The sequence below is a fragment of the Aricia agestis genome, chromosome 15 (assembly GCF_905147365.1).
Source record: "Aricia agestis chromosome 15, ilAriAges1.1, whole genome shotgun sequence".
In the NCBI taxonomy this organism is placed as follows: Eukaryota; Metazoa; Arthropoda; class Insecta; order Lepidoptera; family Lycaenidae; genus Aricia; species Aricia agestis.
The window spans coordinates 14,895,556-14,913,400 of NC_056420.1; the positions used below are offsets into that span (position 1 = coordinate 14,895,556).

General features: G+C 37.2%; 1 protein-coding gene across 1 annotated transcript in view; it reads left to right on the plus strand.

The window, feature by feature from the left end:
• The first annotated feature begins 16,966 nt into the window (after nucleotides 1-16,966).
• LOC121734487 (gonadotropin-releasing hormone receptor-like) overlaps nucleotides 16,967-17,845 on the plus strand; it is a 46,377-nt gene continuing 45,498 nt past the window's right edge. Inside the window, exon 1 of the mRNA XM_042125100.1 lies at nucleotides 16,967-17,194. Within this exon, the coding sequence (XP_041981034.1) occupies nucleotides 16,967-17,194 (228 nt within the window). The remainder of the gene's footprint in view (nucleotides 17,195-17,845) is intronic.

Here is a 17,845-nt window from a genome sequence, read left to right on the forward strand (position 1 = left end):
TTTATATGATATATAGATGTATGTTTTACACCGAATAAGATGTAAAATTTTATCTATCAGTTGTCGAATCTATATATATGTTACGCTCAAAGACCGAAATCGCTTAGTGAGCGAAAAAATAGCTCACAACGCGTTGTGGTCACAGCGAAACAGACACGACGCGAAATTCGCGTCGTGGCTCTGATGAAAACGGCCACGACGCGTTCTGGCAATCACAAAAAGACCATACGCGAAATTCGTGTCATGGCTGATGTGCTATTCGTTTTTCTTGATTTGTTCTTGATTGATTAATCGTCCATAGGTATGGAAGTCGTGGCTGTTTCACTGTGACCACAACGCGTTGTGAGCCATTTTTGCGCTCATTGAGCGATTTCGGTCTTTGAGCGTAACATAATATATAACACTCAAAGGTGACTGACTGACATGGTGATCTATCAACGCACAGCCCAAACCGCTGGCCCGATCGGGCTGAAATTTGGCATGCAAGTAGATATTATCACGTAGGCATCCGCTAAGAAAGTATTTTGATCAATTCCACCTCCAAGGGGTTAAAATAGGGGATGAAAGTTTGTATATAATAATACTTCTTAACGCGAGCGAATCCGCGGGCAAAAGCTCGTTGTTTTAATAAAACCAATTTTTAACGCGTTTCCGAACTTATTGATGTATTGACACTTTAGATACACTGAAAGTGTTGGCTTTTTCATACAAAATATTTCCAGCTAAGCTGACTGCTTTGTCCGACTTTTAAGTTTAGCGACCTGGCAACCCTAGCTACGTACCTCACCCCTTTAGCCCACATACCTAAACAGACTATTTTACAAAATGTTAGAATATTCTGGAAGATGATTTATCTTCTATCTACAGGGTGTAACAAAACTAAAGAGTTCGTTGTGAAAGCAGCGCTGAAAGAGCTCATAAAGGGTTAAAAATAGTTTACATACAACTCTATATTTAAAGGAACACATACGCACCTTAAAGTACGATCACTAAGTTTTGTTATTTAAAACTTTTACATTTTAAACCCCTAAACTTTCTTCGGCCCCACTCGGCTACCAATGCTTCGAGCAAAATATAATAATGGCACGTCATGTCTTATAATTAGCTGGTTTGCGTATAAACAATTCTCCAAAAATAGAAGAAAGTAGATTGCTTATTATTTCTTTATTTTAATTACTTTGAAAATGATAACCCGTCGACGCTTTATTTTATACACACTTTATTACGACACTAACAATTTTGATGTGATGTAAATAGAATTTTAATTTTCATTAATTCTTCGGATTTGTCTTCTACGACTTCGGATTTATGTGTCTTCTACGACATGTGATTTCTAAGAACGAATCTAAATTATTTTCTTGTGACAGGAATCATATTATGTAACAGGAATCAGGGCCCTTTTCCAACATTTCTTCGTTAGTTTCATCCCTTTTCATCGTTAGAAATAGCATCGCTTATGACATGTCACTTTTGTCACGGCGATTCCCACAGTATACTCGTAGCAATATTAGTCCCTATTGCTATACTGTGGCGATTCCTTAAAAAAAATATTTCTGAGTAGATTTTAAGAAAATGCTTTCAGAATGTTGATACTACAGTGCCCACCACCGGTTCGGGAACTATCCCGGCGAGAAGATCCGGCGTAAGAAACTCGCACGGGGCCCACTTTTTTTCCAAAAAAAGTGAGATAAAAAATTAATCTTTTAAAAAAAATATTAAAATAAACTTTATGATACACAATTGTAAGTCACATATATCTAATAAATGTAGAAGCAGCCTTGCAAGCAGCCATCCTACTCCCAAGCTATGCCATCGTTTAGGAAATCATTGACCGTATTGCTTTGGCACACAATCGCTCTTTAATCACTTTTTTAAATTTATTAATTGATAGATTTTGAACGTTTTTCGGGATTAAGAGCTCACCTGACTCTAAAAATCAAACATCGTCCTTCTCTCTTCACACTCACGCCCGTCTTTCATATGCCAGGTGAAAAAGGACGGCGCGGAATCATCGCCGAGTTAGTTTTACTTGAATAAAAGACGAACTATAATGATTATGAAAAAAGTGTTTTGAGCAAATTTAGGTTTTATCAATACCTTTTTAGATATTAAAAAATATTAAAGAAAAGACAGCAAACTTCGAAGATCCAAGCAAAAATGTGTCTAAAACAAGGATTTTTGTAAAAAAGAAACTATCGAGCATTTTATGAGTAATCGTGTTTTCGTCTTGAGCATTTAATCTTTATGAACTGAAGTCACTTGTGTCAAAAAATCAGTTTTCTAGACCTTACAGATTTTGAGATCTAAGTATGTAGTCAAGTTAGGGTCATATGGGCTCTTAATAATTAATACTAAATCCCATACGTACGTTTCTGACTTTCTGACTGTGAATTTTGCCACATACAAGGGAAGTAGCTAATAATGTTTAAAGACGACAACTGACAAGACATTCTGATTTTCGGACTTATTAATACAATATCCCTCGAGAACAATTATAGCAATAATTATTGTTGGTAGTCGATCTCTGGACGGACAGTAAGTTAGGCGATAGTATCGGATATTATCAGACACGGCTCGAATGTCCTCAAACATTATTACTGTTCCCAGACTGTGATATTACTTCTATAAATACATTTCTTTGCCCCTGTATCTTTTATATAAATGAACTGGACGACGCCCGCATCTCCATTGCGCCAAAAATTGTTTATCAGGCGGGAACCGCACATTTTTTCGGGACAAAAGTATCCTATGTTCTTTCCCGGCACTCAAAGTATCTCCATACGGAATTTCAGCAAAATCGGTTCAGCAGTTTGGATGTGTACAGATAACAGACAGACACACTTTCGCATTTATAATAATATTAGTATGCATATTATAGAGTATTTATTTATTTATTTATTTATTTCTTTGACACACCAACAAGGAAATACATTAGAAAAGATCTTGACAAGAAAACATGCAATTGTAGAATAAAGATTAATGTTTCCTAAATTACAGGTGTAGTTCTACATGCACAAATCTTACACACATTATCTTAAGATCTAATAACTATGATGGATCTAAAATGGCAATAAATAAGCAATAATCACATATAAACAAGCCACAATGTGAGAAAGAAAAGAACAGAGAAGGGTTAACACAAAAACAAAACAAAATTGTATGTAGCTTAAAAAGTTAAACATCATTAACAACCTAACGCGACAAACTAACAATAAATTTTTTAAACTTAGCCAATTTATTTGAGAAGATACAAGTATCCCTAGTATTTGACAAACTGTTATAAGAACTGCACATCCTTTTAATCGGCGAAAATTGACCCAAATTAGTTTTGGCTGATTTAATGTAAAAAGGTTTGTATTTATTTTTTCTTGGTAAACGATTTGGTACATTTAATTTTATTCGTTTCAGGAGTTCTTTATTATCAATAGTGCCGTTTACAAGTTTGTGCAGGAAAATTAGATCGAAATACTGTCTACGATCATGAAGCGAAACCATCCGAAAGTAATCAAGTCTGTCTTTATAATGTGGCAATTTTTTTGCTAAGCCCTGCTTAAAGGATAAATACCATAAAAAGCGTTTTTGTACTCGTTCAATGCGATTGGAATAGACAGCGTAATGGGGGTTCCATGCAGGACTGCAGTACTCTAGTTTGCTGCGAACTAATGCATAGTATAAAGTGATTATTGTGAGTGGATTATGAAAGTCAGCAGCATTACGTTTTATAAATCCTAGTGTTTTCAAGCTATGGGAGACAATGCTATTAACGTGTCTATTCATTTGCAGTTTTGAATCCAAAGTTATACCAAGGTCACGTATTTCTCGAACTTGAGAGAGAGGATAATTATTGATTTTGTAAACAGTATGTAGGAGCTTTATTTTGCGGGAAAAGCGCATGTGATAACATTTACTAGAATTTAAGCTCATTAGATTATTTTTACACCATATGGATAAGTTATCTAAATCACTTTGGAGTTCAAGCGTATCTTGAAGTGAGGTAATTGTTTTAACAATTTTAAGATCGTCTGCAAAGAGGTAAAATTTGGTATAAATAAAACACATGCATATATCGTTTATAAAAATATTGAAAAGCAGAGGTCCCAACCGAGAACCTTGTGGAACTCCGGATTGTGTTGCAAAAGGGACTGATTTATATCCATTGACAATTACAGTTGAGGTTCTACCTCGTAAGTAAGATCTAAGCCAGCGCAACATAGGGCCTCCGAATCCAAATCTGTGCAACTTAATCAAGAGCACATCGTGGGGGACTCTGTCGAATGCTTTGCTGAAATCCGTATAGATTACATCTACATAATTTTCAGCATCGACAGAGTCCATCAGACTGTCAATAAAAGATACCATATTAGTTGTTGTAGATCTGTTATTGAAAAAACCGTGCTGATTATCAGAGATGTAAGGTTTCACATGCCAGGAAAGCGCAGGGTAAACTAATTTTTCAAACCCATAGCGAAAGTCGGCAGAATAGAGATAGGCCTATAGTTTTTAATATTGCACCTGTCACCATCTTTGTGAAGTGGCAAAACGTGGGCATGCTTCCACACTTTTGGAAAGTTGCCACTTTTTAAAGAAGAGTTGAAAATGTGAAATAGTGGTGCCGAGAGATACTTAGCACAGTGTTTAATAAAAATTGGTGGAATACCGTCGGCACCCGCGCCTTTTTAGGGTTCCGTACCTCAAAAGGAAAAAACGGAACCCTTATAGGATCACTTTGTTGTCCGTCTGTCCGTCCGTCCGTCTGTCAAGACCCTTTTTCTCAGGAACGCGTGGAGGTATGAAGCTGAAATTTATATCAATTACTCAGGTCTACTGTCCCTTGAAGCTGTGAAAAAATCAAACTTCTAAGCCAACGCAATCAAAAGATACAGCCGTTTATGCCGCATTCGACACTTGCAAGGGAATCAAAACCTACAGGGTGCTTCCCGTGAACTCAGAATCTTGAAATTTGGTACGAAGCAACGTCTTATAGCATAGATAAAGGAAAAATTACGAAAACCATAAATTTTTAGTTACATCACATAATATATTTTTTTTTAATAATTTTAAACTTACTACCCATTTCCTCATAAACGCGTAGAGGTATTAAATTGAAATTCATACCAAATACTCAGGTCTATAATACCTTTAAGCTGTCGGAACCCTCGGTGCGCGAGTCCGACTCGCACTTGGCCGGTTTTTTTATATCCAATTTGATTAGAGCTTTGTGAATTTCAGAATGGGTAATAGATACTAGATTTAAACAATTTGTATTAATTTGGTCAAATTCTTTGTCTGGTTCCGAGTCACTCCGTGTGATGGTGTTATAGGAATTTGAAAAATTGTTTGCAAACAAATTACAGATGTCGTGGCCATTTGAGGCAGTGCTATCAGCCAAGAACATAGAAGAGGGGATACCAGTAATTGATTGTTTTTTCGACTTAACGTAAGCCCAGAATGTTTTAGGGTTAGATTGTATAGACGTCTCCATACTCTCCATATATCGTTTATATTGTAGTGTTTGTAGATTCTTGCATCGATCCCTCGGCAATTCAAAAGATAACCGATCTCGAGGGTTCTGGTATTTTTTAAAGCGAATTCTAAATTTGTTTTTTTCCTTGAGGAGTCGAATTAGATCGTGGCCGAACCAAATAGGATATGAATTCTTTTTGTTATTTAAAGTACGTTTCGGTACATGGTTCTCGATTAAGTCATTTAATTTAAAGTAAAAAATTTCAGTCATAGAATCTACATCAGTAACATTCTTAAAAACATTATCCCAGTCAATATCAGCTAATCTTTCATTTATGGTTATATAATTAGCTTTAAAATAATTAAATCTACGCGTATTGTTTTTATTTAGAAATTTGTTTGCTTCTACACTTATAGTAAATTCTAGTGCTGGATGAGCCGGATCAGTATTGCCAATAACGGCATTATTGCTAATTTGTACGCTTTTAACAGTAGAACTAGACAATATTAGATCCAAGATATTACCTTTATAGTTAAGAACATGATTATACTGTTTTAGTCCATTAAAATTTATGAAATCGGTTAGCTCCGATCCGTTAGTGTAGTTAGAACAATTATTGGGATCTAGATGATTAGTATCTGTGCTAGGGGACCACGTTACCTGTGGCATGTTGAAATCTCCCACTATCAAAGTTTGAGACGAATCGCACATCGCTCTATTAGCATGATTCAGAAATTCGTTAAGGGCATCTGTTTGAATTGGTGGAGGTAAGTACAAAACACATAATAGTAAGCGCGATTTCGAGTCTTTATTTGGTTCGATGCATAACCATAGATCCTCGCATTCGCTATCATATTTGTACATTCTTTCGGATGGTATGCTCTTTTTAACGGCGACAAGTACGCCACCTCCAGATCTCTTTAAGTTAAATCTAGTGCGGCTGCGATCTCTCCTATATACTACATAACGATCGTCAAAGAGCTCAGAATCGTATACATGAGAGTCCAGCCAAGTTTCTGTGATAATAATAATGTCATAATCGTTAAGGGTGACGTTATGAAAAAATTCATTTGTTTTTGTGTTCAAGCCGCGTACATTTTGATAGTATAACTTTAAATCTAAGAACATTTTAAACGACTATTTTAGTTAGCGCAAGCATTAAGTACAAATTGAGAAAAACAAAACAAAAACATTAAGTTAACTAGTTTTACCCCTTCTTAATTTTATTTAAAGATTCCATATTCTTAACAAAATTATATTAGAGTATATAGACTATGGTCGCGGCCAGCTAGTACCGTAAGTTTTTGTTATGCAAATCGAAGGGCGGGGAGCGTAGCTACCGGCGTATATGCCGTATCAATTCCACGGGCCCCCGCCCGGGCCCCAACGTGCGTGTGCAAAAATTATAAAACACTTTAAACTTCCCTTTCCTTTTCATTACACAAAGAATGAAAAATTACAAAAGGTAATCTTTCCTGAGGGCCCGAAACAACATTTTTACGGTACTTTATCTACCAAGGCACGCTTCTGTCGAAGAGCATTTGTTTTTCAAGCCCGTTAGCCAAGACGTTTTATTTATCGCTTCTTTATAGAATCGTTTATCATAATGTATGGAATTAAGTCATTACACGAGTCGAACGTCAACTTCATATTATGAATTAACGGTTGTGTCAATTCCATACATTTTGTTCGGCGATTCTATAAGAAAATACCTGCAGGCCCAGGTAATTTTTTTACAGTTAAACGTGTACTGTATAGTTATACTAGTCCGCCCAATATTGCATGTGTTTTAATACACCCGACTATACAACTTAAAGTTACCATGGTGTTTGTCAGACAGTTTGCCTGCGTGAGCCGTCACCATTTTTTTTATGAAATAAGGGGCAAACAAGAAAACGTCACCTGATCTACCGTCGTCCATGGACATTCGCAGCATCAGAACAGTTGCAAGTGCGTTGCAGGCCTTTTAAGAGAGAATGCTCTCTCTTCTTGAAGGTTTGCAGGTCGAAATTTAGAATGGGTCACAAAAGAACGACTAGGAAAGAATGTGTAGATTAATATGGATAAGCCGTCTAGTATGCCGCTTGTACGTCTAGTATTAGGCTTATTCATATTATAAATCTATACAAACAAAACGGTTGCAAATCGTATAATTTCGGGGATCAAGCCGCAAGTCTCAGCGGTCGCAGTCCGGCTACGGGTGATATATCGCACCCTGTCCTGCCACAGGACCACGGTACACATCGTGACAGGATTTATGCTCTTAATGCTTAAATATTATGCTCTAAAAGCTTTATTATTTTAATTTTGTTCTGTCACAAGAAAATAATTCTTGAACTTGAGATATTTTGCATTATTGGTAGTTTTATACGCTCAGTGCTAAATTCAAACCCACGCTTCTTAAAGTTAATTATGGATTAAATATTATTATTGCTATCTCGCTCCTAGTGTTATTGGAGGAAAGGACGTGATATTTGCAGTTTGCTCAAACACGCTAATAGTCAAGACGCGTTATTGAAATTGTCAATAGTGGAGGAGGGGAGGGTGCTATTTTTGTAGTCACTCGAGCGTCAATGAGACCTAGTAGGTTTTGTACATTAGGTAAAGCTGATAAAGAAATAATAATCCCACCACAACATTAAATGTAAAAAGGAGCCAAGCAAAATTCCAGCCAAGCCAAGCAAAGTTTTCAGATCACATTCAAGCCAAACCCTGAACTTACTTTGTAATTTAAATTAACATTAAGTGAATTTATCAATAGTTTTCTTTATTTTATAATAAATATAGTGGCTCGGCAATATATATATATATATATATATATATATATATATATATATATATATATATATATATATATATATATATATATATATATTGCCGAGGGTGTGTACGTGTTTCTTGTAGAGAGTTCACTGTGAAAGTAGCAGCGCTGAAAATTTTTCTCTTAGCTTAGCACCCATTCTCTATCTCTTCGTATTTATTCTAGGTCGTAAAATTAATTGATAATATCAGGTAGGTACTTCTACAAAGTACAAATTCTATGACGATAGCCCAACAACTTTTGAACTTTTAGGAGGTTATTCATGCACCGATGTTACTTTCGATTGAGTATTACGTACGACCTATTCCGGATTTTTTAAAGCATAATAATTATAGTCCGCAAACAATCGATACCGCGATATAAAAATAGTGTTACACCATCTATTGAGCTAGTATGGAGTGTACATCGTAATTCGCAGTTCATTTTAGTTTTTATTGTAAGTTAATTATAAGAGTATTGTATAGTTTTTCCCTCTATTTTGTGGTGAAGTCACTCATTGGCCCTGGGCCCTGGTAGAATACCAGTGCAGCGAGCTAGCTTGCTGGCTGCTGCGTATAGCTGAGCTTGGGCCAATTTTGACATCACACAATATTATGTATGTATTATGTTTTACATATTGTGTTGTGTGCTGACAAAATAAAAATGTTCTTATTCTTATTCTTATTCTTATACTTTGAAAGAAACGGACTAAACGACGTTAGTACCGATTTTTTCGGATTTTGTCATGCTATGTTAAGGCACAATATGCTTTACGTTATCTTTGTACTTCTGTAATAATTTTTGACGAGATGTATGACAATATTTTCAGTTTCAATGTTTCGTTGAAAGTTGAAACCCAAAGAAGTCCAGAACGACTCGAATAATTTTGGTTTGGTTTTAACCGAAGTCCGAACCTTAACAAAATAAATAAGGTAAGTTGGATTCTCATCTTATCTTCAGTGATCTCTCGACGGTACTCGCGTACACACAATTTTAATATTGATAATGCATAAAAAACTGTATCAAAATGAACACCCGTTGTAGTTATTTGCGCTGAATTATTTTAGATTTTTTTAGCTTGATCATCATAGCTAATATAGCAAACAATGCGATCGTTGTGTTATGTTTGTTAAACAAAGCTTTCTTTGAAGTATTTTTCTAAGTAAAATACAATAGCTACGTCTGCCCTCACTCCCACGGAGAGTGTAGACAAACATTTAAAGTAATATGAGGAGCGTTAAATTCTAATTTATTTTAATGTTATGTTACAAATTCGTAATAATTTTGGAATCAGACTTTGGCATTGGAACAAGCATAACTTTTAATTAATATAAAATGGCTTCTTCGTTTCTCTGTAACTGTTTACTGTTTGTCTACACTATTTATGATATTTTTGCTTGTAAGTACTAATTATATTTGACATTTCATATAATAAATTATTACTTTATGCTTAAGGCTGGCTTCTCACGGCGTGTGATATCACAAGCCGCGCCGCGCCGAGCCAGCTATTACGAGCGAGCACGAGCCACAGGCGAGCACGAGCCGCCCCTTCTCACGGCGTGTTATATCACAAGCCGCGCCACGCTGACAAACATTCAAGTAAAATTAAACTTTATTAACATGATTATAGATATCATTTTGCTCTAAGTCACTACGTTAAATAAGTAAATTTTAATGAAATGCAACTTTATTCACTAGGCAACTAGGTTGCATTTCAATATAATTATGCCGCTAATTTTATTATATTAAATTTAATTCCATTATTTTGATAACAGATGCCGCTGCTTGGCGGCAACATCGCGCTATAGCTAGCACGAAAATATTTGTTATAACGTATAAGGTGATTAATAGTATGAAGCTATTTCCATTCACACTCGCTCTTGGTGTTGTAGAGTTGTAGAGCGATTTTAGTCCCAGGGTAGCCGTACAGACGGATTTCGTGATGTTATGCTCGAACAGAAGCGTCATTCTTCCACTAGTACGAGTGCAGTGGAAACATAATAATTATTATTATTCTTATTGTGAATTATACATTATAAAAGTAGTATAGCATCACGGGGAACTGGGAAGGTTTTTAGCAATTACTATTGTTCGGAATCGTACATCCTGCAAGCTTTCGTCATCATTCCACGCGAAAAACATACCATCATTAATCCTCATCACCTTGGTGAGTGGCAGTCTTCCACCGTGCATTTTTTGCGTAACATCCTGTCATGCACTGTTAAACTCAGGAATGAACTGCCACCAGTATTTGAGGACCAATACACGCCATAGGAATTTAGTCCCAGCCCCCAGGGTATCCCACCCTGGGACTTAAATCCCTCTGGCGTGATAATTCTATAACACCAAGAATGAGTGTAAGTGAAAAGAGTTTCATATTAGTTAATCACCTATAGTAAAAATCTTCGTACTAGCTATAGCGCGATGTAGCCGCCGTTGGCGGCTACATATACATACTATAATTTGTGATAACAGATGTTATCAAATAAATGAATTACACTTAATTTAATAAAATTAGCGGCATAGATTGAAATGCAACCTAGTTGCCTAGTGAATAAAGTTGCATTTCATTAAAATTTAGTTATTTAACGAAGGGACTTAGAGCAAAATGATATCTATTATCGTCGTCGTCTATTATCGTTTCATTTTACTTGAATTTTTGTCGGCGTGGCGCGGCTTGTGATATCACGCGCCGTGAGAAGGGGTGGCTCGTGCTCGCCTGTTTGCTCAAGCCGCGCCTTTGAAGTTACCGACTTTAATCGGATCGGGACGCGCCTGCACGTGCCGCGCCGCGCCACCCCTTCACACGGCTCAAGCGGGCGCGGCGCGGCTCGTGGTAGCACGCGCCGTGTAAACGCAACCACGCCACCACTTCCTTAGGGCGCGTGGCTCGAGCTGGCACGTGATATTAAACGCGCCTGCTCGAGCCAGCCCGAGCTACCCCTTCACACGGCGCGTGGCTCGAGCGGGCGCGGCGCGGCTTGCGATAATACGCGCCGTGAGAAGGCACCATAATATCTTATTTAAATAAATTGACAAACATAAAATATATAACAATGCTTGATGTATTATTTACTTTTCGTGTACGTTGTGCTTTGTTTTTACTACTGACTATAACGACAAAAAGTTTTACGTTTTTTAATTTGTCGAACCTTACTCAATTGAATAAATAAATTGAAAATCCTTTAATATAAAAAAGTGTCAAAGGCCTAAAAGAACCAAAAATTATTTAAATAACATGTGAAATAAAATCGTTTGTCTAATTTTTTCCAGTCGATAAAACAGTCATTTTGTATACTGAGTTTAGTCGCTCCGGCGTACTGTGAGTCGTGACAGATCATATCTGCAGGCTCTACGTGCCTTTTAAAGGTTAGTCACGGTTCAGCAGATTGGAGTTCGAGAAACAGGAGTTACGACGGATAAAGGTGAACGCAGATCTGCGGGCCGCAGTCCAACTTGCAATAAAGTAGAGAAGCATTTTTTTTATACTTGATTCAGTGCAGCGAGCAATTACCACCTGTGACTTGAGTAATTCAGCTCATTCATGTTCTAAGTCGTATTGTATTTTGATATAACGCATATATTATGTAAACTAGGTACGCACGCTCACTAAGTAACATTAGACATTAAAAATGTATGTTAAATACCATACATTTTTGAAGTTTAACTTCGCTGCTACGCCACGGCCGTCGAATGCAATTTGACTAGTCTCTGCAGTACCCTGAGAACCCCAGACACTGCAGCGACTGAGCGGGAGTGTGTCGTGTCCAAGTCCTATATATGTACCTAATATCTACCAATTTACATTAAAAAAATAGGCTACGGTGCGTGTACTATTCTGAGGTCACCTTTAATCAATTGTTATTTATTATTGTCGCGGGTTTGTCTGCAAATGTTAAGGGTCCCGAAGACGATCAAACGGTTTGACTCAAACACGTAAATTTTGGTTTGACTCAAACCGATTTGATCGTTTACAAAGCTAGTTTGAACGGTTTGTCAAACATTTACGTGTTTGAAGCTTGTTTGATGAAATTTCATATTTTCGTTGTGTTTGACGCGCTGTTTGATCGTGTTCCGACGCGTTTAATCAAACCCGCTTAGTTTAGTGCTGGATTATGAAGAAGAAAAAAAAAGCTGTAGTTTCTAACACTTTCTGTAGATGTTCGTGGGTAAAACGATATTATCTTACGGCCGTTCCCAATATTCAATCTATCTCTAGTTTGACATACAACCGATCGCAGCTAACATTGAATTGATATAAAATATATGTCTCTAATGTCTAATGTGAGCTATTCCTATCTCTAGTAGGGCAAAACCAGAGATAGATCAAATATTGGGAACGGCCGTTAGTTGATAGGCCATACTATTAATTTGGATTAAAGTCGTTTTTTTTTTTTTTTCTCTTCTGACGCAGATGTCCTGCGTCAGAAGAGAAAAAAAAAAAAAACGACTTTAATCCAAATTAATAGTATGGCCTATCGACTAACGGCCGTTCCCAACGTTATAAACATAAGATATGAAAAACGCGATCCCCGTTCTAGAATCTAGACTCTAGGACTCTAGAGCATCTTCTGTATCATGAGACGTGTATTTGACAGCGCGTATTGAATGAAACTGCGCAGTGTCGTTTGACAAACCGTTCAAACCGACATCAAACGGTTGCATCAAACACGTAAGGTTTGAATGAAACCGTTTGATCGTCTCTCGATCGTCTGCAGGCTACGTGGGAGAGCCTGCTTCGGCACGAATGGGCCGGCTCGACGGACGAATACCACGTTCTCACAGAAAACCGGCGTGAAACAGCGCTCGCGCTGTGTTTCGCCGAGTGAGTGAGTTTACCGGAGGCCCAATCCCCTACCCTATTCCCTTCCCTACTATCCCCTATTCCCTTTCCTACCCTCCCCTATTACCCTATTCCCTCTTAAAAGGCCGGCAACGCACTTGTAGCTCTACTGATGCTGCGAGTGTCCATGGGCGACGGAAGTTGCTTTCCATCAGGTGACCCGTTTGCTCGTTTACCCCCTTATTTCATAAAAAAAAAAATGTAGATTGTGAATTATAAATGAGTAGACTGGATTTCCCAAACTGCTTTTTGCGCGGCAAGGCTGAAAACTATCTTATTTTTTCGTCCTATTTATCTTAAGATATCGTTTTCGTGATTTTGAAAGTAAAATAAAATATAAGTAAAATTAAAAATCTTATATCTTTAAACGAGCAATTCTTATATAATATATATATATATATATATATATATATATATATATATATATATATATAATTGGAATCTCGAAATCGGCTCCAACGATTTTCAAGAAATTTAGTATATAGGGGGTTTCGGGGGCGATAAATCGATCTAGCTAGGAATCATTTTTAGAAAATGTCATTTTCATCGAATACCGAGCAAAGCTCGGTCAAATAGCTAGTAATATTATAATATTACGTAATTTGGGCGTATCCTTATTTTTAAAAAATAATTATTATTTTCCAATAAATAAACATAAATCGGCGATTTCCAATTTTGGTGGCTTGTCGCCGAACTATTTTACTCAATATCTAGACCGATTAACAGAAAACTTGATACTGGATTAGATTTTTATTTTTATGTAGTCGTTTTATATAGTTGACTCTTCATAATATATGAATTTTATCGTACTAACTTCTGTAGTTGAGTTTTTATGACACAGTTTAGGTATGTCGCGGAGTATTTTTAAATTTTGGTAGGATTTACGAAACGTTGTTTCTACAAAATACCATTGATCCCTTAAGTATAAAAAATACGCCATTTACTTCATTCATCCACACGCTAACCAGTTTAGAAGGTGACTATGGGCTGGGTCGTACCAGTTTCCAGACAGAAATGAAAGAAAACCGTTTTATCACAAAACCCCCGATTTTGGGGGTTTTGTGATAAAAAAAGTACACCAAAATTTTATGCAATTTTGGTGTACTTTTTTTATGAAATAAGGGGGCAAACGAGCAAACGGGTCACCTGATGGAAAGCAACTTCCGTCGCCCATGGACACTCGTAGCATCAGAAGAGCTGCAGGTGCGTTGCCGGCCTTTTAAGAGGGAATAGGGTAATAGGGGAAGGTAGGGATGGAAAGGGAACGGAATAAGGGAGGGTAGGGGATTGGGCCTCCGGTAAACTTAATCACTGGGTGAAACACAGCGCAAGCGCTGTTTTACGCCGGTTTTCTGTGAGGACGTGGTATTTCTCCGGTCGAGCCGGCCCATTCGTGCCGAAGCATGGTTCTCCCACGTCAATATCCTTTGTACTTAAATTATCCTACTTGTGGCAATAATATCATGTTGTTATTTTGAATATCGGTAGAGTTTTGGTTTGTTTATAGTTAAGTTAATATGCTATAACTTTAGTGCGCGTAATTTTTTTTTAAGATTATTTTTTTCGCAAATTCCAATTTTGGTGGGTAAATTTTGGTGGGTAAATTTTGGTGGGTAAGAGTGTAAACGTAAAACATTATTTTTACAAAATACCATTGATACTTGAAGCATAAAAATACGCCATTCACTTAATTCTGTCACAAGCTAACTCGTCTAGGTGGTGGTTTTCGTACCAATTTCCAGTAAACACCTAATCTCCAATTTTGGTGGAAACAAAAATATCCACCAAAATTATATAAAAAATGCAAGTTGTTAAAATCCACTCAGTACATCATAAGTACTGTCTTTTAACGTACGTCTTTAATGAAACATTTCGTAGAACTTGAATATACTCGCACTCTGTTTAAACTATTACCCCCTTACTAATAAACGTTGTATAAGCTTTGAATAGATAGTCTTTTGTTCCTGTCACACAAGTGATATTTTTAATTGGATTGAAGAAGACAAAACACTGTATAACTATTCAAAGCTTATACAACGTTTATTAGTAAGCTGAGGGTGTGTGTGTAATTAGTTATTGCACTTTATACCGTCTTCAGGCAGATCTTTATGCACTGGAAGTTTATTGTATCACAAACCGTTTAGACTTTAACCCGTAACAATGTTCCTTTGTTACCTTTACGCGAAAGATAATTATATTACTTACGATTATCATGTCAAAAATCATCCGTTGCCCAGAACTACTACCATAAGAGACCTTGGAGTTATCCATGACTCGAAACTATCATTTAACTCTCATATTGATCATGTCATATTAAAGGCATCTAAAGATCTTGGCTTCTTAAAGCGAAACTCTAAAGAATTTGTTCGCGCTAAAACCATCGAGGTTCTATATTGCTCTCTAGTTAGAAGTCACCTCGAGTATGCCTCCCAAATTTGGAACCCAAGGTATAAAATTCACATTAATATAATTGAGAACATCCAAAGAAAATTTATACGTTATCTGTATTTTAAGACTAATCAACGGTTTAGTACTTCCAATAAAAACCCTAGACTATAGATTTCTAGAGGACCGTCGTGTTATTGCCGATGTGTCTTTTCTTGTAAAAATTCCTTCGAATAATCTAGACTGCCTCAACCTATTATCTAAGTTTTCTGTTAAAATTCCTACTAAGTCCTACCGCGTCATGTCCCTATCTTCTTACCCACTACCCACACCTACTACATACAGAACTCCTTCATGTATCGTGCAAGCAAGCTACTTATCTCGGTTTGGTCTAATATGGATCTAGATATTTTCAATTGTAATATTTCAGCTCTAAAAAGATCATTATGCAATCATTTTGTCGATCAAAAAAATAGTAAAAACTTCTTATTGGCTCCTTATTATATTATAAACAAATAATAAAAACAAACTTTATTAAAGCTGCAAAAAATATAATTACAAAGGTCTATACAGTGTGTAACCAAAATTAGTGATAATACTTTCGGGTGTGTACGTGTTCCTTGTAGAGAGTTCACTGTGAAAGTAGCAGCTCTGAAAGACGATTTTTTTTTCACTTTTGTATGGGCAAGGGCCCGAGCGTCACGAGTTTCCCCATACAAAAGTGAAAAAAAATTTTTGTAACTCAGCGCGGCTACTTTCACAGTAAACTCTCTATAAGGAACACGTACACACCCTAAAGTATTATCACTTATTTTTGTTACACCCTGTATATAAAAATTAATAGTCGAAATACGATACACGATAAAACCACCATATTGCTTTTAAATCCATTTATACGCTTAAATCCTGAAAACTATCTGCAAAAAAGAAAATGAGCGAAAAACAATCTCGGAGCGCTCGGCGTAGAGGGTTCGTAGAGGCCGTGTGGAGGCGGCGTAGTGGGTCTACGCGGCGGAGCGGGCTGTGTTATCACTTATCAGACGTCTCCCAGTGTGATACGACCGCGGCCGCGAGCGCACGCGTCCTCACTCCGTGCGAAGTTGCACGATTCACTCGTCGTATTTTGACTTAATTACTATCGGTCTTTAGTGACTTTCCACAAATTTAAATCATGATAATACATTTAAAAAAATAACCTGTTGTGTGAGAATGGAGTATTATATATTTTGACAAAATAATATTACATATTTTATGAATAACATTAAAACGAAACGTTATCCAAAAACTGTTTTACGACATTCTTTAGTTGAGGTTACTTTTAAATGCGAGCTAAAATATGTTTTAAAAATGTAATAATACGAAACTTCTAGCTGCACGGAATATTGTAAATTTTATGTGACTTCTCTTTTTCTGTGGCACGATAAGAGAAGTTATCCTTGAGTGTCATATGAGTCATGCGGTGTAAAGATTGAAGATGAACTCGACGAACTCGTCGTGCGACGTGACGATGGAGGAGGTGGGGTGGCGCGGACGCGGCGCCGTGCTGTCCACGTACGGCGCGCTCATGTGCGTCGGCGCCGTCGGCAACGTGGGCGTGCTGGCGGCGCTGCTGGCGCGGCGGCGGCGCTCGCGCGTCGACCTGCTCATGAAGCACCTCGCCGTGGCCGACGTGTGCGTCACGTGCGGCGTTATACCGCTGGAGGTGAGCGTGTGCGACGTGAGCGCGGCCGGCGAGGTGATCCTGAACGGAACTTTTGCATAGTAATACCGCTAGAAGATAGCAAACGCTGTCACAGTATCTGTTCACACAAGTTTACTTCAGGTAAGGCACTCTTCTCCTCGTAATATCTGGTCTTAGCGAGACCAGTCTTATGGCAGTTTAGGAAAATCCTCATCTGTTACTTCCAAAAGATGACTTCGTTCGCTAATCGCCTCGACGTAAGTAATCTTTTTTTTATGATTGATGCAACTGATATTCTGTACACGCAGTTTAAATTGTACAATATGTCATTAGGTCATTACCCTTTTTCCTGATATAGATATTGATAACTATTGTACTACACTAAACAGAAGTAATTCATCAGAAGATGAAGTTACATTTGTTCTTTAGCGTTCACGTTCATTTCTCTCATCTTGATTTTTTTTAAGTCTCAATTAAACATCAACAATACTAAACATACAGTCAAAAGCATAAACCAGTCATATAGCACAAAGGTTGATTAAAAGAAAAAGCAACGAGCAAAGTTTATTATATGCCAGTGTCCAGTACAAACGGGCCGGCCGCGCGCCGGTTAACTCGTTTAAAAGTTTCATCAGTCTAGAGCGTGCCTCGAATTCATTTAAAATTATTATT